The following is a 25,918-nucleotide window of genomic DNA, read 5'->3' on the forward strand; positions in this document are numbered from 1 at the left end:
TATTGCTTGGAAACATGTTTTTATTAACTGCTGACCTAAATAAAATTCTCCATATACAAAGCTTTGTAATCATAATTCCATAGGACCAATAATTCATTAATTCAATCCACAGATGTTTACTATACAAAATAGCGCAAAACGTTTTTCACAAAACCTTCAAAGCACAAAAAGGAAAGCAACAGAAAACTTTTCAACATAAATAACTTGCGTTCACACAACCCAATAATCAACTAGTCTGACCAACAAGGATTTTTTGGACTGTAATTTTAACCCAGTTCACTGAGATAACAGAGCTCACTTGTAACAGAAGACTTGAAAATGAATAAATTCATCAACCCCAGTGTATCTATATCACACTTTTGCAGGAAAATTTAGAGTTTTTGTCCAGATGAATAAAATAGAAAATTTAGAGAGAAAAATATTTTGTTTTTCAACTATATGATATTCTAGAAGCTTTTAGATAACTTTACAGTTATCCCTGTTAAAACTGAAAGTTCCATGAGAAAAAAATGGTGGAAATTAGAAAACTATTTTTCTGTTTCAAAAGCTCTGTATTTTGGAACATAAAATATACAAATCTTATCTATTAAAGTGATGGAAAATCTCTGAAAACCAGCTCTTTACTTGTTCCTGTGTTACTTTTTTATTATTAATGAAACATATCTTAAAATTTGTAAACAATTCAACAGAATTGTATTAATGTCCTCTGTTATGGACATCAGTACCTGATAATTGTATCCTATATGAAAACACTATATGCAATTGAAACCTTACACAGCAAATCACCCTGAATACTCATTTGTTCCCCTCTGTGAAACATGGGGATGGCACCATCATACTGAGGGGATGCTTTCCTTCGGCAGCAACAGTGAAGCTGGATGACATGGATCCCGTTATAGGCAGCAGAAAACTTGAGATTGGAGTGTAGGTTCACATTCCAACAGGATACTGAACATACAGGAAAAGCTACAACAAATATGTTTTAGAGTGGCTTAGTAACAGGCGCCCTTGACAGTCTGTAACTGTTCAAAAGTAGTCAAGACATGGTCAAAGAGAATTTGGTTCTACAAAGTGCTGACACAGGAAAGTAGACCACAAATGCATTCTACATTTCACATTCTTATTTTTAAGACGTTTGACAATCAATCAGCCACTTCCTTTTACTTCAAAATGTGCACATCTTTGTGTTGGTCTGTCACATAAAATTCCACTCAAATACATTCAATTTTGTGGCTGCAGAGGGAAAATCTTCAAGGGGTGTGAATGCATATATCCTTAAGACCTTTAATTGTGTAGAAGGGATAACATGAAATTTAGTGAGTATCGTAATATTTCCGCATTCTGATATCATCTTGAATTACTTTGTGATTCTCATCTCTGAGCTGTTTAGAGATACCTAATTGCTAGATATTTCACCTCTCATCTTTGTCTTCAAGAAACAAGAGAAGTCCAGTTTTCTTGTACGGTACTTGAACATTTCCCAGGAGACTGAGAATCTGTACCAGAGTTGGCTTCTTCACATTGAAGCCAAGTGTTTTCCCTTTTTGAGAAAAACCAGCTGTTAACCAAGCTCACTACTCCTGGCAGAGATACAAATCAGATGTGATCACTCTTGAAGTAAATCACACAGGTGTGTGATAGTGTATTCCATCTGACTAGAGAAAGTAGATTGTGTTGATTATGGTCTGACTGTAAAAAATGTAGAACAAAGTTCTCCTATCAAGTCTGAGTCAGGGATGTCCAAAACCTTTATCTATAAAGACCAAGTTAAGCAACACGTTGCTGATGCCGGAGTCTTTTTCTTTCAACTGTGTCAATATAACAACAGGACATCAGACAAAACAGCACATGACTGAACTAAGACCTAATTTAACACACAGACATCTTTAAGAAAATAATTTAACATGCATGCATAAAGCTGTTTTGGACTCCTTTAAGGATATTTTGAAAAATGTTAAGTTTGGGTCATTTACCCCATTAGAACAATTACAGACAAAAATAGCAGAAATGAGTCGACACCTGTTGAAAGCCAAAACCATTTAACAGTTAACTTCCAAATAAATTTGTTTGATCATTCTAAGTAACTGAGAGCTAATATGAATAGATTGCTATGAAACATTAATAGCTTATGGTGCCTGGACATCCACAGTTATTAAATCAAACTCACCCTTCCATATGCAGACTCTGCCAGAGCAACAGCTCAAGAGACTCAAGTCCCAGACCTCAAGTACAAGTTAAGTTTCAAATCTTTCCTTCAGAAACTTAAGTGCAACACAGATCCATGTATTAATGCTCATCTCCCGTCTGAGTTTTTCAAAGAAAGATGAAAAAAATAAAGAATGAATTTTCCAGAATGGCCAAGAAAATTGATGAACTTATGGGGCTCAGTGAAAGCTGCAGGTGTGTGGCAGTAAACCTGAATGATTGACAGTGTGTAAGGTGTGCGTTTTAACACAAAACAGAGATTCATGTATTCTTCTTAAATACCAACTAGAGTTGCTTAAAAAATTGATTTTAAATGATATAAAGCCGGCATTTGGCACATATGGTCTCTGCAGCCTCACCTCAGCAGTGCTAGGTCTGTCGGTAACATGATCCTCCATATAAATGGCAGAAAAAAAAGGATTTGACCAGAAACCAGCAGAATGAACAGAAAGGCAAAAATTAAACCACATAACTGTTGATAAAACATTATGGTGAAGCATATTAAACAAAACCTTCTACTATCAAAATCACTTCAAACCTAAACAACTATTTAATTTGCCTGCCGCTCTGAAAGACAAACAATCCTTCCAGAGAGAGCCAGGGGAGCTGGGAAGCTCGTAGTCGCTGCTGAAGAAGGTGGAAAGACTTCCGCCTTTAGACCAGTCCAGCATCTTTGGCCATCTTGTAAAATGCTCCCCTGAGAGCGATGAGATTGGACGGAGAGTCAAACTCTGCCATCTCTCCTTTATCCAACACCAAAACCCTAAATGACACAAAGAGTGAGGGTTTATTCTTCAAACTGCAGTTTAAAACTAAAACAAGTCAGCCAGAAGTTTGTTTACATATTTCTAATGTATACTAAAAAGGAACTTCTTCTAATGCATTCCTCTTTTAGATATTTATCTGTAACCTTTTTAAACTGTGATGAGACCACTTGGAAAAAAAAAAAAGGTTATTTTGTATTTTTCAAGCCATTCAGTGGTGTACTTTTGGGCTGGCAGTGGTTCTGGTCTTAGAAGTGTCTTTGTAGAGTTGTCAAAAATAATCGTTGTCTTGATAATATTGCAACTAGGAAATCTATTTATTGAAAGATATTCATTAGTGTCAAAATCAAAATAAACTGACCCAATTATATTATCACAATTATACTGCCAACTAAATTGTTGCACTTTTTCCAGCGGCAGAGCTGCAATAAGAGACACTCAAACCCTTTCGTCCACCCAGCTGTGGCTGACCTGATCTAATATTGAAGCTGTCAAATTTAAACTCTGCTAACATGGTCAGCAAATCAAGAATAAAACAAAAGTGATCTTATTTAACCAACAAAAGTACTGTTGAGAGGTGCTATGAATCAGATCTACAGAGGTAAGTCGCCACATGTTAGCTACGCTAATGCTACAATACCAATATTTGAAGGCAGTAACTGTAGAGAGACAAAATGTCCTCTTTTCCCCAGGTGTATCCATTTTTCACGTTCTGTCCGGAGCATCTGGGGGCTAAATTTAATTGATGAAAGTAGTCGGGTTATTATAATTTTTCTTCATAAAGACTAGATGCATGGAATACAACAGCCTTTTTTCAGTAGATGAAACGTTAGGTGCGCTTGTGTTCATAAAGTGCAAGTATAAATTTAAGGAACAAATTAAAATAAATTTTTCATTCAGAGTTCATTGTAGTGTGTGCACAAGGAGTGAAGATTTATTCTTCAAAGTGCACAGTTTAAAACCAGAACAACAGACACAGCCAGAAGGAGTGACACGAAGTATGTTTTGCTGTGTACAAAGTAAGGAGGATGAAAATGAAAACTAAAGACGGGAGTATACATATTGTTTTTATTTGACTTCTTTAAAAAAAAAAGAGTTCTTCAAAGAGTTATTGGATGGTGATGGCTGTTGGCAGTACAGCCGTTTGTACTACACTGAAACTGAAGAAACCTCTGACTGAAGATACTCTGGAAGATACTCTGCCTTCACAAGAGAGCCTGGGGAAGAAGATGTCTTCACCATAATCCTCTCCAGAGGTTCCACAGTCATCTTCAGAACTAGAACCAGCCTTCTTTATCATGTTACTGAACCTTATATATATATATATATATATATATATATAAATTCCCTGCTCACCTTCCGTGGGTGGCCTGTTTCATCCTCTGAGCTCGGGTCCTCTACCAGAGGCCTGGGAGCTTGAGGGTTCTGCGCAGTATCTTGGCTGTGCCTAGAACTGCACATTTCTGGACTGAGATGTCTGATGTTGTTCCTGGGATCTGTTTGAGCCACTGCTCCAGTTTGGGGGTGACTGTCTGCCCCGAGGGCCCCGATGACCACAGGCACCACTGTGGTCTTCACCTTCCAGGTCTTTTCCAGTTCCTCCCTGAGGTCCTGGTRCTTCTCCAATTTCTCATGCTCCTTTTTCCTGATGTTGTAATCACTTGGTATTGCTACATCCACCACAACGGCTTTCCTCTGTTCTTTATCCACCACCACAATGTCCTGTTGGTTCTCCATTACCATCTTGTCTGTCTGGATCTGGAAGTCCCACAGGATCTTAGCTCGGTCATTCTCCACCACTTTTGGGGGTTTTTCCTCATTTTGATCTCGGGGCTTCCAGTCCATATTCTGCACAGATGTTCCTGTACACTATGCCCGCCACTTGRTTATGTCGTTCCATGTAYGCTTWCCCTGCCAGCATCTTGCACCCTGCTDTTATGTGCTGGACTGTCTCAGGGGCCTCCTTGCACAACCTACACCTTGGGTCTTGTCTGGTGTGGTAGATCTGAGCCTCTATTGCTCTGGTGTTTATATATATATAAACACCAGAGCAATAGTGTTATATATATATATAGTCATGGTGTGGGAGTGATGATTGTTGATTTTAGGAGAAACAGGATTAGATCAAACCCTATTTCCATCATGGGAGAAGTAGAGTTGTGGTTGAGGAATATAAATACCTCTGTGTTTGCTTTGACAACAGACTGCACTGGAGACACAAAAGTGAAGCATCTATAAGAAGGAGCAGAGCAGACTGTACTTCTTGAGGAAGCTAAGATCCTTCAAGGTTTGCAGCAAGATGCTAAAGATCTTCTATAAGTCTGTTGTTGAGAGCATCATCTCTGCTGCCATCATCTGTTGGTCCAGCAGCATCAAAACCAGGAATCTAAAAAGGCTCAACAATCTGACCCAAAAAGCTGGTTCAGAGAACCTCTGTAGAACCTCTGCAGATGACGATGCAAAGAAGGATTCTTCATAGGATTGATAAAATTATGGACAACAATGACCAGTCACGAGACTGTGTTGGGGAGGCAAAGTATCTTCAGTCAGAGGCTTCATCAGATTCAGTGCAGTACAGACCGCTACAGTAAATCTTTCCTGCCAACAGCCATCACCATCTTCAATAACTCTTTTATGAATTGGGGGCTGCTGTGGTGGTGCAAGGTTTAAGCACAACCCACATAAGGGGGCTCTTCCCTCTCTCATTACCTACTTTCCTGTCAAAGGGTTAAAATAAATAATAATGAGTTACAACAACGTTTAATTTCCCTTTGGGATTAATAACGTATTTTTGAATTTGAAATTCTAGTAACTTGGCATGCTCATGCTAATATTAGCCTTGTACCTAAAATAAACATTTTAGCTAAGTTTTGATTTATTACCCATGTTTGTCATACTCAATGGATTGAGTCAATGTAAATCAACATCCTGGTGATACAACACTTGCTACTGACAGCACATAAGCTAACATTAGCATTTTGTCTAATTTTAGTTTATAAAGTCATTAGGGTTGCCACCTATCCCTTAAAATACAGAATGTCCTGTATTTGGCTGTTAAATATTGCATCCCGTATTGAACCGATACGGGACACCCAGTTGTTCGGTATTTTTATAAATGTCCCATAGACATGCCTATCACACACATAAATTCTCGTTGCGGGAGCTAAAGGACCCAGAATGCTACGGACTGATGAAGTTGTCACGGTTGCCTAGAGACGGACACTACGCAGCCGCTGTGAGCTGCTATCAGCCCGCATCTTTATAAAACGTCCTCAACCCGATACGCCACTGTCCTTATAAGTAAAACCTCTTGTAAAGATGCAGATGTGAGAAGGAAGAGGCAAATCCCAGGTTGAATAATGTTAGTGAGGATGAACACAGGCAATTTAAAAAAAAGTGTCCATCGTGGCGCAGTGTGATACCAGACAGAATAGATCAGGAGAGATGATTAAGTTTCTTATTGTGCTTGTCATGTTCTGTGGTTTGTGGTGGTGAGAACAAACGCTGACGGCCCAGGTTGTGATGAAGATGATGAATGTAGCTCAAAACAGTCCAGATAGGTAGCATGGCAGAGACAAAAAGCACACAGCTAAATACCGGTAGCAACTGACACAAAGACTGAACATGGAGCAAAGTAGCCTCAGGACTTTCCAGTTCAACTGAGAACTACTGACAAAGACGACAACTGACAAGGATCTGACCAAGGACAGAGACAACAGGTGGGCTTAAATACACAGAGAATAATTAGGGGAACTAGACACACCTGGGAAACAATTAGGGAGCAGACAGGACAACAGAGACTCACAGGGAACAGGATCACAATAAACACAGAAAAAAACCAAAAATAAAAACACAGAAAACACAGATCACAATAGTGCTTTTAGTAGACTATATTGGTTTGCTTATTTAATGTATAATATCAGCCAAAATAATACAAATGATCATTTAAAGAACACATCATACATTAACAATAAATACATAAATACGTCCTACTTTAAAAGGTTTGTTAGGGCTTTCCGTTTTATTTTGAAATGTTGATATATTTTATGAATTCATTGTTCAGTGATCATTTATGCACTAGATCAGTGTTTCTCAACCTTTTTTGGGCCAGCGCCCCCCCCAGCCTTTATCCAGGTCCCTCACTGCCCCCCCAACAAAGAATTTGTAGGCTACTTTGCATGGACTATTATTTTATTATCAAAGTTACTATCACTATTTTAGATGTTTTGATTTTTATGCTTGTTTCTGTATTTATTATCAAAAATAATCGCCTAATCGTCATGTGTTTCACATCATGTTGATTTTTCATTTTTCAGCGTTAGATTCTGTTTTTATGCCATAATTCACATCTAGTTTGTTGCTCCATTTTATGTCCCCTTCTCCTGTTTCAGTTTTGCGCAATGTGCACGTCGTTTTTTTTTTTAAACCCCCTAAGGTGCGCAGCGGTCAGAAGCGTATCGATGGGGAAAAGTCAGACTGAAATAAACCTTTTAAAACATCTGAAACAATTTTGGCATTCTGATTATTGAAATTTAAAAGTGCTGTGGTACCGTTGTTCTATCACACCCGTTTCATGTCGGACCACTTACAGCACCGGTTTTAACGCTATAAAATGAACTCTGCTAACATGGTCAGCTCTCTATCGTGGTATCACCCATGGAGGGATTTCTTTATTTAAATGGGTTCATTTTTCAGAGGGATACAAAGTCGTGATTTTAGTAATTACATGTTTATAAGAGCGATTTTCTGTTGTCCTTCCATGGAAGCGGGCAGCTTTCAAATGGAAATAAAACACTTTTTAATATAAGTTGCTGCTTTGACATGATTACAGAACTGCCAAAACATGTACAAAAATACCAGACAAAGTGAATCACAGCAACGTCATCAGCCGGTGTAACGCTGAACTGATGCGGTGAAGCTACTAGCAGGAGCAAAGCTGCTCCAGAAGCTACTAACACTGAATAGAAGAAGAGCTGCCATCGATACAGTTGCAGCCAAGCATGATTTAATGTTACACAATACAGTTTTACCAAGTTGCTCAAAGTCTAAACTGGCATTGTTGTGCATTTAAAGTGTAGAGTTTACCTTCGACCAATCGCCCGCCAAAGGAATCCCAGTGCCCCACTTTTGTAAAAATGTCCGCCAGCGCCCCCTGCAGTCCTCTGAATGCCCCCTGGGGGGGCGGTACCGCCCACGTTGAGAACCGCTACACTAGACCAAGACCTGCAGCCCATGGGCTGGCAGTTCTAGACGGGGGCCATCGGCGAACCAAAGAAGTTATACTAAATAAATGTCTTATGTTAATACTCAGTGGTGGATTTTTTTTTTCCCATTTAACTGTTTATTGAAATTTTTCACATTTGTTTACATATCTGAACATTCCACTTTAAACATCGCACAACACAAAACTTTTGCTTGGGAGCCGATCCTCTATTTGAGTTTTGTCCTATCTGGTATGTCTAGCTTGTCCTCTATTTGTTCTCGCTGTCTTTTGTCTTGAATGTTGTTCATTTCATCCACTTTTCTTCCATTTGTGTTTGCTGAAGTCTCAATCGATGTGTCAGTTTTTCCATAATGTAGATTTCTTCTATTATTCCAGTCCATTGTTCTTGACAAGGRRGGTCTGTCTTTCCCCAATTCCTTGTAATAGCTTTCTTGCAAGCTATTAACATTATCTTTATTAGGTACCTATCTTTCACCCTTACATTGATATTGTTAAAATTGCAAAGATACAGTACCATGCTGCTCATAGGAATATCCCAGAATCTTCTTCACAGTTTCATGCACATTTTTCCAAAATTGGACAGTTTTAGGACAGCTCCAAAATATGTGTGCATGATCGGCTTTCACTGATCCACAATTCTGCCAACACCCCAAATTTGTGTCGCTATATCTATTCTTGACTTTAGGCGTAATGAAAAATCGTATTAGATTTTTCCAAGTGAATTCCCTCCATACCCATAAATTGGTGGATGTCCGATGTGTTTTCCACATATCTAACCAATCCTCATCTGAAATTGTCACGTTAAGCTCTGATTCCCATTTTTCTTTTATGTATTTAGTTGAATGTTTATTCATTATCAGTTTTTGATATAAAGTAGAAATGATTTTAATTTTTGTTCCACTGAATGAATTTATCACCATTTGAATCACACCATTCACTTCCACAGAAGGATCCCACCTGATTTCTGTTCTATAATAGTCTCTTAATTGCAGGTACCTGTAAAATTCATGTTTATCTAAGTTATACTTATTCTTCATTTTTTGAAAACTCTCAAGCACCCCATCATTCTGAAGTGTGTACCATCCTGTGACCCCCTTGTTTATCCATTGTTTAAACCCTTTATCATATATTGCTGGTTTGAAATCGCTATCATATGCTACCCATCTGAGCACTTTCATTTCTTCTTGTTCCTGTATTTTTTTTCAACCAGTGTAAACATTGTGATTGGGTCCATGTATTTCTTGATTTTCTCATACCTATCTTCATCCCCAATAACACTTTGAATTGGGTATCCTCCAAACTCTTTTTCCATATCTTTCCACTTAGCTATATAGTCTGGTGCGCACCAGCATATAATATGCCTGACTATAACGTTTTATATAGAAATTCCCAATTTACCAAATCAAATGTTTTTTCTGCATCAACACTTACTAGTATAGTACTTTGTTTTTTCTGCTGTGCTTGATCTACTATATGTAACACTCTTCTAATATTATCGTGTGTCGTGTGTTTGACGTCCTCTCATAAAACCTGTTTGGTCTTCCTCTATCAATTCTGTTACAAAGGTATTTAATCTATTAGAAATAATGGATGTGTATATCTTGTAATGAGATTGATCTATAATTGCTAGTGTTCCTTATCTCTTCCTTGTTTTGGTATGACTGAGATGATGGCTTCACTCCATGACTGAGATATTTTGTTATTAAGAGTCCAATTGAAAGAAGTTGTAAGTATCGGTGCCAACTCTTATCTAAAGGTCTTATACCACTCTGCCGGGTATCCATCACTGCCTGGCGATTTATTATTTTTCAATGTATTTATTGCTTCTTTTACTTCCTCTATTGTGATTGCTGCTGTCAGTGTCTCATTTTTTAATTTGCCAATTGTTGGTAAATCTAATGCATTTAAAAAGGTTCTCATTTCTTCCTTATGTGCAAATTCAGGCTGTGTAAACAGTTTCTCATAATATTCTTGAAAAATGCCCTCTATTTCCTCTGGATTATCTGTTAGTTCACCTGTGTAGGGGTTTCTAATTTTATATATCGCAGTAAGCGTTTGTCGTTTGCATATCTGTTTAGCTAACAGTTTAGCTGCCCTTGAACCTGCTTCGTAGTAATTCTGTTTCAGAAATGTGTGTCTTTTTTCAATCTCTCCTCTTAGTATGTCGTTTATTTTGTTTCTTACCATCTTGGTTTCTTGGTATACCTTTGGGTCTTTTGTTTTCTGATATTCCTGTTCTAATTCCCTAAGTCTCTCTGTATTCGCCCTGTATGTCTGTATTTTAATTCTTTAATCATGTGCAGTTTCAGCTATCATTGCATCCCATAATATTGTCGGGTCTACAGTTCCGTTATTATTTTCTTCATTATTAGGCCCGAGCAGATAAGCGCTGCAAAGGCCTATTGTAATCGCAGGATTTCTTATTCTTGTTGTTGTTTCTTATTATTTTTCCGTCACTTCGCTGGGCTGTTTGGGGGCTTTATCATATTCAAAAACTCACCAAACTTCACCCAAAATTGTCCCCCGGCAAAAAGTTTCGGATTCTGGTGGAATCTGAAGTGGCAGTGGCCAAACGGCTCTACAGCGCCCCCTAACGTGAGTTGGTGGAAACTGTAGGTCATAGAGATCTGAAATTTGGTATGTAGGTAGAGCTCCCCAAATCAAGAAAAAAAGCAAGGAGGCAGCCATTTTGGGTCAAAGGTCAAATTTTGGCCATTTTTCCATTTTACCCATGTTGAACTTTAACGAACTCCTTCTAGGGATTTTGACCTATCGGCTTCATTTTTGGTCAGGATGCAGTTAAGGGGTGTGCCATTAAAAGTTATCAAAACGGTGAGTTTTCGTGCATGTTGAGGGGGCATTCCGGGACGCCAAAGGGTCTCACTTGCTTTAAAGCGCCAAGAGTTTCCAGTGGAGGGCGTGGCCATGGTGGCGCGGCCATACGTTTGCCTCTAGATTCCACGTTTCATCCCAGCTGCACCAAACTCACGGAGATCCATCCTTTTCCACCCCCTGACAGGAATCGAGTGGAAAATTTGGTGGGTGTGGCCCAATTCCTCCACAGCGCCCCCTACAATATTTTAAATAATCAGCCCCCAGCCATGCTTTATCCCACAATTATGAAACTTGGTACACATATGTAACTTGTCAAGACCTACAAAAAAGTCTCTTGGAGCAATGATTCAAACTCAACAGGAAGTCAACCATTTTGGATCAAAGTCACCGTTTTGTCTTTTTCATTGATGTCGTATCTGAGCGAACTCGTCCTAGAGCTTTCCAGATCCAGGCTTCAAACTCAGTCAGCACAGTCTTGAGGCATTGAGGGTGAAGACTTATCAAAAGAATTTTCCTATGTCAAAGCATGTGGGCGTGGCCAAAGTCTCAAATCTGGCCATTCGCCATAGAACGTCAAGGCTGGGGGAACTGCACCAAAGCGTCAGCGGTGGCGAGAGAGTGGTGGTGCAGGAACCCCCGCGGTGGCAAATAGGCCGGAGCGGCGCTTGGCTGCGAGGGCCTCCAACACCGCTTGCGGCTTTTATTAGGCCCGAGTAGCTAAGCGCTGCGAAGGCCTATTGTTTTTCAAATGCTTCTTATTTTTATTTTTCTCGGCGCAAATGAATTACCTTTTTGGGGGCTTTAACATATTCAAAAACTCACCAAAATTGGTGGGCCCATAGACTGTTTAAAATGTACGTATTTTAAGGTCGACGCAAAAGAAACAGCTCAACGGCACCCCCTAGAAAATTTCAAAAGATCCTTTCCTATTCACTTACTTTATCGTAGAGACTTGAAATTTGGTACACTTGTAGAACTCCCCAAGCCACTCAGAATTTACAATTAATGTGATAGTGCAAGTTTGACAGGAAGTCGGCCATCTTGGATTGAAGTTGCGAATTTGACCCCATTTTGGCCGTGCCTTCATATTTGATCGAACTCCTCCTAGACCTTTTGATGGATCAGCTTCAAACTTGGTCAGTTGGTTCATAAGGCATGCCCGATTCAAAGTTATCAAAACCATCCAAATTCATGCATGCTGAAGGGGTGATACCAGGGGTCAAAGTTCACCGGCTCACCAGGAAATAATAAATTGTTATATCTCCTACAAAGAAACTCGCAGAGCCCTCAAACTTTCTGTGTGTGATCCCTACAAGACCCAATCGTGTAATTTTGACGTCACTTGAGCCACGCCCCCTTAGAACAGGAAGTGTCATGTTTTACTGTGAACTGTCGCAATCTGACCCCTTTCACCTAATCAACATGAAACTGTGTCCACCGGCAGAAGACATGTTTGTGTGTTATGGTTTCCAACCCCATTTGGTTTGGATGCAGCAGGTAGGTGTGGCAGCATGGCGAATTCACCTGTTTCGCCGTGTCCATACGTCTGGCTCTGAATTCCACAATGTTGAGTCCAGCTGCACCAAACTCACTGGGATGGATCCTTATCCAACTCCGGACTGGAATCCAGCGCAATATTTGGTGGGCGTGGCCTAATGTCTCAACAGCACCCCCTAGAAAATTTTTAATAATCAGCCCCAAGCCATGCTTTAACCTAGAAATATTAAACTTGGTACACATGTGCATCTTTTCAGGTTGTACAAAAAAGTCTCTTGAAGCCATGGTCCAAACACAACAGGAAGTCGGCCATTTTGGATCAAAGCCACCATTTCCTGTTTTTCAGAGACGTCACATCTGATCGAACTCCTCCTACAGTTTTTGAGATACAGACTTCAAACTCACTCAACATACACTTAAGATACTGAAGGTGAATAGTTGTCAATAGAATTATTGTTCATCAAAGCATGTGGGCGTGGCTAAGTGTCAAACTTTGGCTTTGTGCCATGTGTAACAGTTATGGGCTACGCAGCTAACTGCGGCTACAAAAGCAGCATTAGAAGATGGTTCTTGAAGGAGCCTGAGGTGTGAATGAAGACAATCACTGTTTTAGTTTTGGTGTTTTTTGTATTGATGATAGGGGGAAAAAAACAACAACAAACAATTACAAATACACAATGAGGGTCAAATTAATTCAAAATAAATAAATTCAAAAGATCAAAGTTCTTGTCCTTAGCTCGCCATCCTTTGCTCAGAAGWGGATCTGAGAATCTGATCCATCAAAAAAAACCCGACCTTTCAGCAGAGAGTGCTAGACTGCGATCAGCTGTGAATCCCGGTGACAGCCCAGGTAACAACTGCCACAGTTCAATAGTTCAAATCACTTTCAGAGATTTGGGTGAATTTTCCAAGGAGAGATGATCAGCAAGACGCCAACAGCCAGTCACAATCACAGTGGAACAGGTGGTGTTTTAAACTGCGCTGAGGCGGGGCTTTAAATAAGTTGAAGAGTTTGGGGGCAAAACAGGAAGTGGGCCCGTAAAAATAAAAGTCTGACTAATTGACTAATTACTGGTTACACATGGAATACTAAAATGGACCAACTTCTACAGGAAAAGTGACAACTGCATCAGACTTTCCATGTCTCATTATAGACCAGCCTTGATCCCATTCACTCGGTAATTTGATGACATAACCTAAGCCACGCCCCCTTAAAACAGGAAGTGTCATGTTTTACTGTGAACGGTCGCTATCTTACCCCTTTGGCCTAATCAACATGAAACTGTGTCCACAGACAGAAGACATGTTGGTGTGTTAGGGTATTCAACCCCGTTCTGTTTGGATGCAGCAGGTGGGTGTGGCGGCGTGGCGAATTCACCTGTAACGCCATGTACATACGTTTGGCTCTGAATTCCACAATTTTCAGTCCAGCTACACCAAACTCCCTGGGATGGATCCTTATCCAACTCCGGACAGTAATCCAGTGCAATGTTTTGTGGGCGTGGCCTAATGTCTCAACAGCGCCCCCTAGAATATTTCAAATAATCAACCCCAAGCCATGCTTTAACCTAGAAATATGAAACTTGGTACACATGTGTATCTTGTCGGCATGTACAAAAATGTCTCTTGGAGCCATGGTCCAAACCTAACAGGAAGTYGGCCATTTTGGATCAAAGCCGCCATTTCCTGTTTTTCACAGACGTCGCATCTGATCGAACTCCTCCTACAGACTTCAAAGAGATACAGACTTCAAACTCACTCAGCTAATTTTTGAGACATTAAAGATGAAAAGTTATCAAAAGAATTCTCGTACATCAAAGGATGTGGGCGTGGCTAAGTGTCAAACTTTGGCTTTGTGCCATGAAATATTAAAATGCAATAACTTCTACAGGCAAAGTGACAACTGAATCAGACTTTCCATGTCTCATTATAGACCAGCCTTGATCCCATTCACATGGTAATTTGATGACATCACCTAAGCCACACCCCTTGTCAACTGATAGAAAATGACATGATGATGACCTCTGTGAATGTTGGCTGGTGGCTGAATCTGGTGGACCTGGCTAAGTAGCGAATAGCAATGCTCGCCATGTCTACGATCATCTCTAAATCAAACATACTTCATCCGATTTGCACCAGATTTTCTATGATCGACTCTGGTGAACTTGTAAAGAGCCCAAAGCATTACATTAAAACTTGACTCCACTGCGCCCCCTAGGTGAATAAAACAATTATCTCCTTGCTACGTCAACCGATCTGCACCAGATTTTAGGCATTGTCTGTGAGCAATGCCAAACATGACACGCTGAGTAATTCGAGGTGGGTGAGTTTGACTGCTCTGTCGGAGCATCAGTGGTGGCTAGGGTGAGGAGGTGCTGGGACCACGCGGTGGCTGTAGGCCGAGTGGCGCTTGGCTGCGAGGGCCGCTCGATGCTTCGCGGAGCTTTAATATTGTTTTATTTCTGCTTTTATCTTTTCTCTCAGGTGTTCACTATTCAATATTCCCACATTCAGTCTCCATACCATATTTCGTTTCCTGTTACTTAAACAAATCTTTAAATAAATTAGATTATAGTCAGAAACATCTGCCACTCCTATCCTGCATTCCTTCACTCTGTCATCTATCTTAGTTAAAAAATAATCTATTCTTGAATGTACTCCATGAGCAGCCGAATAATGCGTAAAGTCTTTTTCTAATGGATGTAGGCTTCTCCATATATCTGTCATTCCCATTTCTTCTAATGAGACTATTATAAATTTTGATATCTGCATTTTAGTTTTTTTTGTCACTCATTATGTCCATATTATGGTTCAGAACTACATTTAAATCACCTCCACAAATTAGAATTCCTTCTGTTTCTACTGCTATTAAATCAAATAAATTCTTGACGTTTTTGTTACTCTCTGGGGGTAATTAATTTTCTATTCTTCCTTTTAATATTATGTATCTTCCTTCTTTATCTTTTAATTCCTTTTTGTAATCAAATTGTATTGTGTTCGAAATTAATATTGCAACTCCTCTTCTACGCCCCTCTTTATATGAACTGTAGTATAAATTCCTGTAGCCATATTTCTTTAATTTTTCATGTTCTGTTTTGGGTAAATGGGTCTCTTGTAGAAATATAATTTGTGCTTTTTCCTTTTTCAGTTTTGTCATCACCCTTTCTTTTTTACTCAATACATTCAAACCATTCACATTCATCGACATTATCTTGATATCAGCCATAACTATGGTTTACCAGTCCCTGCAAATATGCTCCCAAGCAACTCAAAAAAAAACCAGCATGAACTTTTGCTAACCAAACATAAACCAAAATCCCGATGGACTTTCAAACATGGGGTATTCTTCTTCCCCAGGTCCCTGTTGGTGGGTGGAGAGGAAATCCTCACCTCTACTGAGGGCCCCTCCCTAGATCTAGTACTACTCCGGTCCTGTGGGGTACCACTCCATCTAGACATGTCCAACTTCAATCTCTCACAGTAAAATTTTATAACAAAAAAAAAGCCTGAATAATTTTAAGCATTCTCTCTGCTAGTCTCTTCTTCTGTCAGCCACTTTATCCACAATATCATATGGTAAAATACCAAGTTTAATAACGTGGTCTGTTTTTTCTTGTGTCCATACCTCTTTCCCCGCAGTTTCAACTTCTTCTGAAAACAAAACATTTTAGGATTTCCATTGGAAGCTTCGTAGTTTTTCTCACTTGCTGTGCCGCTATACGCGTCTGTTCTTTCCCCTTTACTCGCTGCCACCCCGCGGCGCCTCGCTGTCTCTCCGCTGCCGCGGCATCTCCTCCTGGCTCAGCGTAGCCCCTTTCCTTCATGTCTTGCGCTGCTGTCCTGGCACGTCGTATGTCTTCGTTCCGTTCTCCCAGTGTATCCAGATTTTAGCAAGTGGTTTGGAAACATATTCCTTTTTCCTTCAATATTTTTTTAATGCCCGTATACGTCTTTCGTTTCTCGACAATCTCGGTTGGATAGTCATGGTCGAAGTAGATTTGTTTACCCGTCACTTGGACTTTTTTCTGCCAGGCTTTCTTCAAGATCATTTCTTTGGTCTCGAATTGTAGAAAGTTAATTATGACTGACCTGGGTGCTGCATTTGGGTTCGATTTTGGGTTGAGGGCTCGGTGGGCTCGTTGAATCTGGAGATCGATCCCCTCCGGAATTTCGAGTTCCTTTTTTAAAAGTAGCTCCAGAAATGCAACTGTGGATCTCCCTTCTACATCTTCTGGTAAGCCGAAGATTCGGAAATTGTTTCTCCTTGATGTCCCATCGAGATCGGTTAGTTTTTCCTGCATTCGCTGTGTTTGTTCCACCATCTTTCTTAGCACCTCGTTAGCATCCGTCTTCCACTCCTCCACCTCCGCTATACGCGTCTGTGGCTCGCTTATGCTCCCTTGCTGTGCCTGTAGCTCCCGATCATTCTCGGACAGCCTACGATCTATTTCTTGTCAAAGATTTGTTATTTCTTCCTTCAGTTCGTCTTTGAACGAGTCTAGCTCCTTGCACAGCTCTTGTTTAAGGACTTTAATGTCTCTTCCAATTGCTGTGAGCCCATTTTGGAGCGTTTCCCTGTCCTCGTGTTCCTCCATTTTCTCGTTGGGACTTTTCCGTGTTCGCTAGCTTCGTGTTCAGAGATTTCTTCCGTTACAGGCAGCTCTTCAGTTCCGTTTTGCTTTTTATAGTTTTTCCGGCTTCTTTTCTTGCTTAACCCACTCATGCCTTAGTTTTATCTATTGAGGTCCAATTTAGTTGTGGGCATTTTTAAGCCGACTCTGGTGAGCTAACTTTCTACGCTCCTACCTCCTCCGCCATCTTCCCAGCCTGTCCGTGAATTTTTTTTAACCTTCACAATTTTACTTTAATAATTAATGAAAAATTATAGTGCTGCACTTTTAGCTGCTGTATGGAGATAGGATCATACTTTCCATCTGTCAGGGATCTGTAACCTGGATCTCTGGAGACACAAGTGGGTCTTTGGCTCACTTAATATATCAAATGATGAAATATTGCTCTGTTTTATTTTCTTCATTTTTTTTCCAAGTGTTGCCATGGAAAAACACCAACTATCCTGGCCCCTGTGATAAATTTGGTCTAAACCAGTCTCCAAACCTAACACCTTATTTATATAAATATTTTGGTAATACTCTGTAAAATACCAGAATGTTCACATAACTTTTATACTTTTGGCTGTCTGAGGACACATTTTGAATATTAAATCAGGTGTTATGATCAGTTACTCAGTAGTTTACCAAATACTTTTTACACTTACTTAATTTAAAGTATTGGAGTACAATTTTGCGGTACTCTAACCCAGTGCTTTTCAACTACTGTGCCGCGGCACACTAGTGTACCGTGAGTGATCGTCAGTTGTGCCGTGGAAATTATCCAATTTCACCTACCGTATTTTCCGGACTATAAGCTGCTACTTTTTTCCTACACTTTGAACATGCGGCTTTTCTGTGKATTTTTCTTCAACCACCAGGGGGCTCTTTAGCAGGAAGTGAATCATTGGWAGTYAAAATTRGAAATCAAAGAAGAATGCCGCTAATTTTCATTTAGAACAAGTACATGCTAGCAGCAGGCACRACGGAGAAATGTTTTCAAACTCATATGATGCAGCTTCTAAGTTGAGGAGTATCGATCTGGCAGTAGAGGAGGGAAATAGAGCCACTGCACGTAAACTCGGCGTGAACAAAACCGGATTTGGAGACGGAGAACDGCGTCCTTAATATATCCAGCAGTTATTAGGACGCACCTCTCTGCTGCCCTCTGCGGAGTCCTTATGGGAAACCGAGAGCGGCAGAGAAACCAGCGACCTGCAGCCCGGTGCGGCTGATATATGGACGTTTCCAGGGGGTTTAAAAAAATCTGAAGGTACGGTTTATAGTATGGTGCGCTCAAAGTCCAGAAAATACGGTAATTGGTCTTAAAAGATTTTTTGAAAACAAATTAATTATCTGCAAATAATGCAATCTTTGAGTGTCTTTGCTGTAGTGACTAGCGGTGTAATCAGGTAATTTTATTACCACTAGATGGCAGTAGGTACAGAGCATTTTACATTAAAACAAGAGAATTAGTGATCGCACACGACAGTGTTGTGTCACTGTTCAGGTGTATTTTTGAAGTGGACATGTTAAGTGCAATTTGAAAAAAGAAATGTAAAATATGATAAAAATTTATTTTTGTGTTTGATTCCTATTCAAGACACTTTGATAAGAATAACTATATATGTAATATAGGCGGCTACAGAGTATCTTTGTTTCCATTTTTGGTTGGTGGTGTGCCTTGTGATTTTTTCAATTAAAACAATGAACCTTGGCTCAAAAAAGGTTGAAAAACACTGGTCTAACCAACCTCTATGCATGAATGATTGCTCTATGGATCATTTTTAAAGACAAAAAACACTGCCATAAAATATTATCTATCACTGCAGCAGCCATGCCATCCCATGAGAGTCGGGCGACACGCACCGTGCTGGGGGTCCCTTATTTTGATTTCTGAAAGGTGGCAACCCTAAAAGTCATGTTATTATGCAGAATGGAGTAGGTCCATGTTAATCAACATAATAATGATACTCCCCATAATGATACTCCCCATGCTGTAGACTACATTTTACATTTTAGTTAACCTCAGCATTGTTGCTAATTTTCAGCATCAGAATCCTGGGTTCCAACCGACATGCACTCTTTGGTAGGCCCCTTTTAAATTTCCTCTGAAATTTTTCAGTTGAGCTTACTACACTGATAACCAGTGTAAACTTGAATGTATGCATAATTGGATACTGAAACTTACGAGAAATAACTGCTGTATTTTGATTATTTTAATTATTATTTTAATAAGACATGACAGAAGTGTGATACTGGCATAACAACAGTGCACACATCTGATGTTTACAGTGGTCCAAAGAATTCTCTGGGAGTTTCAAGGAGGAGGCAGAACTCTAGCAAAGAGTTGTGTTGAACTTTTACATTATTTAAAGGCATGTGGAGTAAGATTACATGTTACGATAACCATCATAAATTGTGACCTGTGTGATCCTGGTTGTTTGAGGGTCTACTTCTTAAAATAGATTTGGGTCATTGAATTTGTGACTTAAGTAAAATATGCCGTTTTTTACTGTCCTATCTGTCAATTCAGAATACAGAAAACAACCCACAGGATTTATTTTTAGGGTTGGTCCAGTTTCTTATAACACACAAATGTACACATCAAGCTGAAGCCTTTTAAAATAGTGTAAGTGGTATGCATCAAACCTTGTGTAGTCCATGATGGTGTTAAGGCGATGTGCTATTGTCAGAACGGTGCAGTCGTCAAACTGTGAGCGGATAGTGGACTGGATCAAGTTGTCTGTCTCCATGTCTACAGCAGCGGTGGCCTCATCCAACACCAGGACTTTAGTCTTCCTAAGTAGAGCTCTGGCAAGGCACAGCAGCTGCCTCTGGCCCACGCTAAGGGGATACACACATGCAAACAAGCACAGAATTCAGCTGGTTGAGCTCACTGTCAATTAGAATGGGTTCCCAGTTACGGTGACATGTAAACATTCACACACCCTTACCTGTTCTCACATTTCATCAAATTAAAACAAGTGCCCATTTATTTCAATAGTTTTATGTGACAGAGAAAGTAGAACATAACTGAGAAGTGGAACATTTTTGACCTATGAAAATCCAAAAATACTAGACTGAAAAGAAAATGTTTGAAATAATAGGCTCATAGATTATAAAAAGCTTTACTAAATAAATAATGGTTTACCACATCATACCTTTTCAAACTCCTGTTTACCATGGCCTCTCCAAACTCCTCCCATGCCCGAGTTTTTGCTTCAGCGACCACCTGAGCTGCATGCTGCTTCACCCGCTGGTACCCATCAGCTGCTTCTGGAGTCCCACAGGCCAAAAAGGCCMGRTAGGACTCCTTCTTCAGCTTGACAGCATCCCTCACCAAAGATGTCCACCAACGGGTTCGAGGGTTGCCGCTGCGACAGGCACCAACAACCTTGCGGCGGCAGCTCTGATAAGTCGCCTCGGCAATGGAGGTACGGAACATGGTCCACTCAGACTCAATGTCCCCCGGAAAGTGTTCGAAGTTCTGCCGGAGATGGGAGTTAAAGCTCCGTCTCACAGGGGACTCTGCCAGACGTTCCCAGCAGACCCTCACTACACGTTTGGGCCTGCCAGGTCTGACCGGCTTCCTCCCCCACCACCGGAGCCAACTCACTTCCAGGTAGTGGTCAGTGGACAGCTCCGCACCTCTCTTCACCCGAGTGTCCAAGACATACGGCCGCATATCAGATGAAACGATGACAAAATCGATCATCGAACTGCGGYCTAGGGTGTCCTGGTGCCAAGTGCACATATGGACACCCTTATGCTTGAACATGGTGTTCGTGATGGACAATCCGTGACGAGCACAAAAGTCCAACAACAGAACACCACTCGAGTTCAGATCGGGGGGCCGTTCCTCCCAACCACGCCGCTCCAGGTCTCACTGTCATTGCCCACGTGAGCGTTGAAGTCCTCCAGTAGAACAAGGGAGTCCCCAGGACGGGCACTCCCTTCACACGGGTTCTGACTGTTGTCAGAACCCGTGCCCCCACCTGTAGGTGTAGGGAGGCTACCCTCTCGTTCACCGGGGTAAACCCCAACGTACAGGCGCCAAGATGGGGGACAACAAGTATGCCCACTCCTGCCCGGTGCCTCTCACCGTGGGCAACTCCAGAGTGGAAGTACGTCCAGCCCCTCTCAAGGAGACTGGTTCCAGAACCAAAGCCATGTGTCGAGGTGAGGCTGACTATTTCTAGCCGGAACCTCTCAGCCTCGCACACTAGCTCCGGTTCCTTCCCCACCAGAGAGGTGACATTCCATGTCCCAAGAGCCAGCTTCTGCAGCCGAGGATCAGACCGCCAGGGTCCCCTCCCTCGGCTTCCGCCCGTAACACAATGCACCCGACCCCTTTGGCCCCACCGACAGGTGGTGAGCCCATTGGAAGGGGGACCCATGTCTCCTTTTTGGGCTGAGCCCGGCCGGGCTCCGTGGGTAAAAGCCCGGCCACCAGGCCTCGCCATTGTGCCCCACCTCCAGGCCTGGCTCCAGAGTGGGGCCCCGGTGACCCATGTCCGGGCGAGGGAACGCCAGATCCAAAGTTTGTCTCCATCATAAGGGGTCTTCGGGCTGCGCTTTGTCTGGTTCCTCACCTAGGACCTGTCTGCCTTGGGTGACCCTACCAGGKRCWTAAAGCCCCAGACAGCATAGCTCCTAGGATCATTGGGACACTCAAACCCCTCCACCACGATAAGGTGGCAGCCCAAGGAGCAGAAAGGATTAGTGCATACATCTATAGCTTTTCATTTTAAACAGGTAGGATATTCTGATGAAGGAAGTGATCTTCATGTGGTTTCGTAGTGCATGTAAATTGCTCCAGTGCTATGCTAAGCATAACTCCTAAGCTTCCACTTCAGTCCCGTCACTCAAATAATGTTATCTAGTGTATTTAACATTAACACAACTCGCTACAGTTTTCTGTTTGTAAACAAGATGGTAGCAGTTTTGGACACGTAGCACCGACAGATAGACAGAGCTATCTATCCGTGCTATGGTAGTAAAATCTGATGAGGTAGCACTGATAGTCAGAACAATGGCACTGTGAGTAGCGTAAAGCAGACACAGAGAGCTATCTGGGAAATGTGATCATTCTCCTTTTAGTTTGAAGGTTATTTTGAATATTCTGATAAGTTTTGTCCAGTTGGATTTGGGAGTATACATTCAAAGCAGAGCAAGATGAATAACAGTATTAAAATTAAAGCTGGAAGCAGCATTGGCAGCCCTCACAGTTCAGCGCCACCTGGTTTTGCAGCGACCACAGGATGTCCGGCACTGTCACCTATTGCCATCGTGAACACTCTCAGACCTTTTATACACATGTCCACTAGGCGATGCACTTGGCAAATCTTCCAAATGGTCTACAGTTGAGTAATTCAACATGAGTCCAGAAGTTTTTAAAGTTAGGTAAAAAACCAACCTTTCATAAAGGAATTATATTAAATTCCTGTTTAGTGACAAATGATTGGTGAGTACTACCTTCAGGCTTTTGAACATATCATCTATGGTTATCAAGGGTTACCGTATTTTCCGCACTATAAGGCGCACCTAAAAACCTCCAAAATTCCTCAAAAGCCGACAGTGTGCCTTATATACGGACCAATATTGAGCCACAACAGGTCTAGCAACTACGGTAAGCAACCCCCAACTTCATTTTCGCCCGTTGAAGAAGCGCACGGTGCATGCTGGGATAGTTGTCAGAACGCTGGTTTGTAATCTATTAATACAGTTTGACTGACCTATCTACCTACGGACCTGATAATCAGGTCGTCTGCAGGTCATTTAGCACCACTTTCTCCACCAACATGCTGTGCGCGAACGGAGAAGGGTGACCATCGTCCAGCCACGCCCCGGCCCAGTCGCGGAAGGCTCTCCTCCCCGACCGGAGTCAGACTGTTTTGTTGACATTGCCTTTAGTGCAGCTCCATCTAGTGGATGCATAACGTAACTCCAGCCTCTACTGTAGCGTCTATTCTATGCGCCTTATATATGAAAAAAGTTTTAAAATAGGCCATTCATTGAAGGTGCGCCTTATAATCCGGTGCGCCTTATAGTGCAGAAAATACGGTAATGGCCAGTGTAACATTAACACTGGAGGGGTAAATTGTTATTTACATCTTAATCTTTCAAAATAGGAAGTTATTTTGAGTGCGCTTACCACTTCAGTCAATTAAACTTCTCAGTGAAGGAGTTAGATGGGAGGGGTTTGGCAACTCACCCAACAACAAACCAGAGGTACAATGGAATGAATTAAATTTGAGCATATTAATGTGTTAGGGCGACATAGTCAAACAAGTAAATAAAAAAAGCTTTCCGCACTTTGAGAAATGTGTTGTCATGCATGTTATAATTATGCACTATTTTATGCATAGATACATTTTATATACTTATAAAATATACTGAAGTATTACAGTACATCACATTGTAATGCCATATAGTCAATAGAATAGAATAGAATAGAAGTACTTTATTCATCCCAACCGGGAAATTACTGTGCAGTTGCAGCATACACATACACACAGATCAAATTACAAAATAAAAATGAAAATATATAAATAAAATAAAATGCATAAAATGTAGAATGTAAGATGCAAGACCTTTCAGATGGGAGCTACTCCACCCAGGAGGTCAAAACATCAAATGATTAAACAAAAATACAAGAAAGGTTCCATACCTAAGGTTTTCTCCTCCTTCACTACACTCATGGCTGAGTTTGTTGGGTAGGCTAGAGACAAAGTTCTTGAGATGGGAAAACTCCAAAGCCCTCCATATTTCCTCATCAGAATATGAATCAAAGGGGTCCAGGTTCATTCTCAAAGATCCGGAAAACAGCACTGGGTCCTGAAAGGTGAGCAGAGAGTAATATCAGGATAGTAAAGGTGTATTTTTAGAATTAGCCTAGCCCTAACCTTTACCTAATCTCTCCTGGGATGATCTTCATTTGAGTTTATATGCGGTTTTAGAAAATTTATCCAATCTAGGTCTGGCCAATATTACCAAAACCCATCTCATAATATAACAGATTAATACACAAAAAAGAGTTGTGGTCTATATCAATAATTGTTAGTTTTTTATTTAAAAAATCTGAAATACTGAAAAAAGAGTGATGTGACCTTTCCAATTTTCAGTTTCCTCTTGAGCTGTTGTACTCGTTTCTTTACTTCACACCTTTGTTTTTATTTTAATTAAGCAGTTATGAGGCACTGTGGAAAAATCTGAAACTCCTCAAGTTACTCTACAGCAGTGTTTCTCAATTATTTTCTGTCATGCCCGCCGTAGGAAGCATAAAAAAATATATATATAATGGCATTATATGACCTTGGTAACCAACCAACAGCTGTTTCATTATTTTCAGTTTCAAAACAATTTTCCTGTTCAGTTTATTAAGCCAATCAAGACATTTAATCAATACTACTCAATTTGGAAGAGAAAAAGTGCAAATGAGTTGCTGGATGTGTGGTTTTAGAAACTTTTTTAAAAACTGTAAACATTGATTACTTCTCAGCTTTTTCAAACTTATTGTTTTTCACAAGGTATTGAGTTTTTTATTGTGCAAAATTTGCAGCAATATTACTTATATTTCAGCTTGTCAGCAGAAATGCATAATACTTTGCATTAACAGTTAAAATGTAGACTTTGTCTATTTCTTGGCCTTTTTCTGGGAGCTACAGGTACTTAGTTACTTACTTATGATGGAGTAGGGCCAGACTAAGAGTTTTTTTGGTTTGTGTTTTAAATACGAGTAAAGTTGTACAAGAATAAAGTCGTAATGTTATAGTAACTCTTCACCACACTGTGCTAAAATTAGGAATATTAAGGGTATTGCAAAGCTATAGTTGGTATTAGTTTTACAAATAAAAAATACTTTTTTCACACGTCAGAATCAAATGATCAGCTGCAGGACTTTGATACTACTGTTTAAAGAACTTTAAAAAAAAAAACATTTTATTTGAATTTTCCTAGGAACCATTCATATATTTGTTATATTCTTAGTAACAATAAAGATATAATTCACACTCTTGTTCAGTCCTTCAGGAACGGCTCCTAGCAACAACAACATGGTGGGTTGTTGGAGTTTAACATCCAAAATATCATTCCAATAAGTCTTGATCTTATTCCAGGACCAGAAAATGTGGGGATGATTTGCCCCTGCGTCCCCGCAGTCCCTCCAACATTAAGATGCATTGGGGTTTTTATAAAACTGCTGCTTTTCCAGCTGAACTCTTGCCAATAGTTTGAGGAGAAGGTTCAAGCAGCGGATTCACACATATTGTCCCATTGATCTTGATCTTCTTTAAATATATCCACAATTTTATTCCTTATCTTTTGGATTTGTACATTGATTTGATCAAGTTGAGTTCTGATTTGCATGTTCTCTAATCTCCAGTTCTTTTAATTTCTCATCTAGTTAATTTAGTTCTTTTTCTTCTTTTTATTAATAGCATTGCTTGGTGATATAAATGTGCCTTTAATAAGTGACTTCAACCCGTCCCACAAAATATCAACTTCCCGTTGTCATTTAATTCTAGAAAGTATTTTATTTCTGTTTTTATTTCTTTTATAACATTTTTATTTAGCAAGCTTGTAGTTTGCCTCCCTATTGTTTTTTTCGTCTCATATCCGGTTAAGTGTTAAATATATTAGTGAGTAATCTGACAAGTTTTTAGTACAAATTTTACAGCTTTTTATTCTCTGTCAAAAGCTGAGATCTATTCTTGAAAATACTGTGTGAGGGGGAGAAATTAGGTGAAATCTTTTCCTGTTGGGTGCATCTCCTGCCAAGCATC

The 25,918-nt window shown here is 40.4% G+C and overlaps 1 protein-coding gene across 4 annotated transcripts in view; it reads right to left on the bottom strand.

Moving 5' to 3' along the window:
* The window catches only part of abcc1 (ATP binding cassette subfamily C member 1 (ABCC1 blood group)), a 100,266-nt gene continuing 74,348 nt past the window's right edge, over positions 1–25,918 (bottom strand). For all 4 annotated transcript variants that reach the window (XM_008415001.2, XM_017306192.1, XM_008415000.2 and 1 more), the window contains 3 exons: positions 23,806–23,972; positions 19,785–19,979; positions 1–2,968 (listed from right to left, as the gene is read on the bottom strand). In XM_008415001.2, the coding sequence (XP_008413223.1) occupies positions 2,860–2,968; positions 19,785–19,979; positions 23,806–23,972 (471 nt within the window). In that variant the 3' untranslated portion in view covers positions 1–2,859. The remainder of the gene's footprint in view (positions 2,969–19,784; positions 19,980–23,805; positions 23,973–25,918) is intronic.

This window comes from Poecilia reticulata, linkage group LG8 (genome assembly GCF_000633615.1).
Source record: "Poecilia reticulata strain Guanapo linkage group LG8, Guppy_female_1.0+MT, whole genome shotgun sequence".
NCBI classification, from domain to species: Eukaryota; Metazoa; Chordata; class Actinopteri; order Cyprinodontiformes; family Poeciliidae; genus Poecilia; species Poecilia reticulata.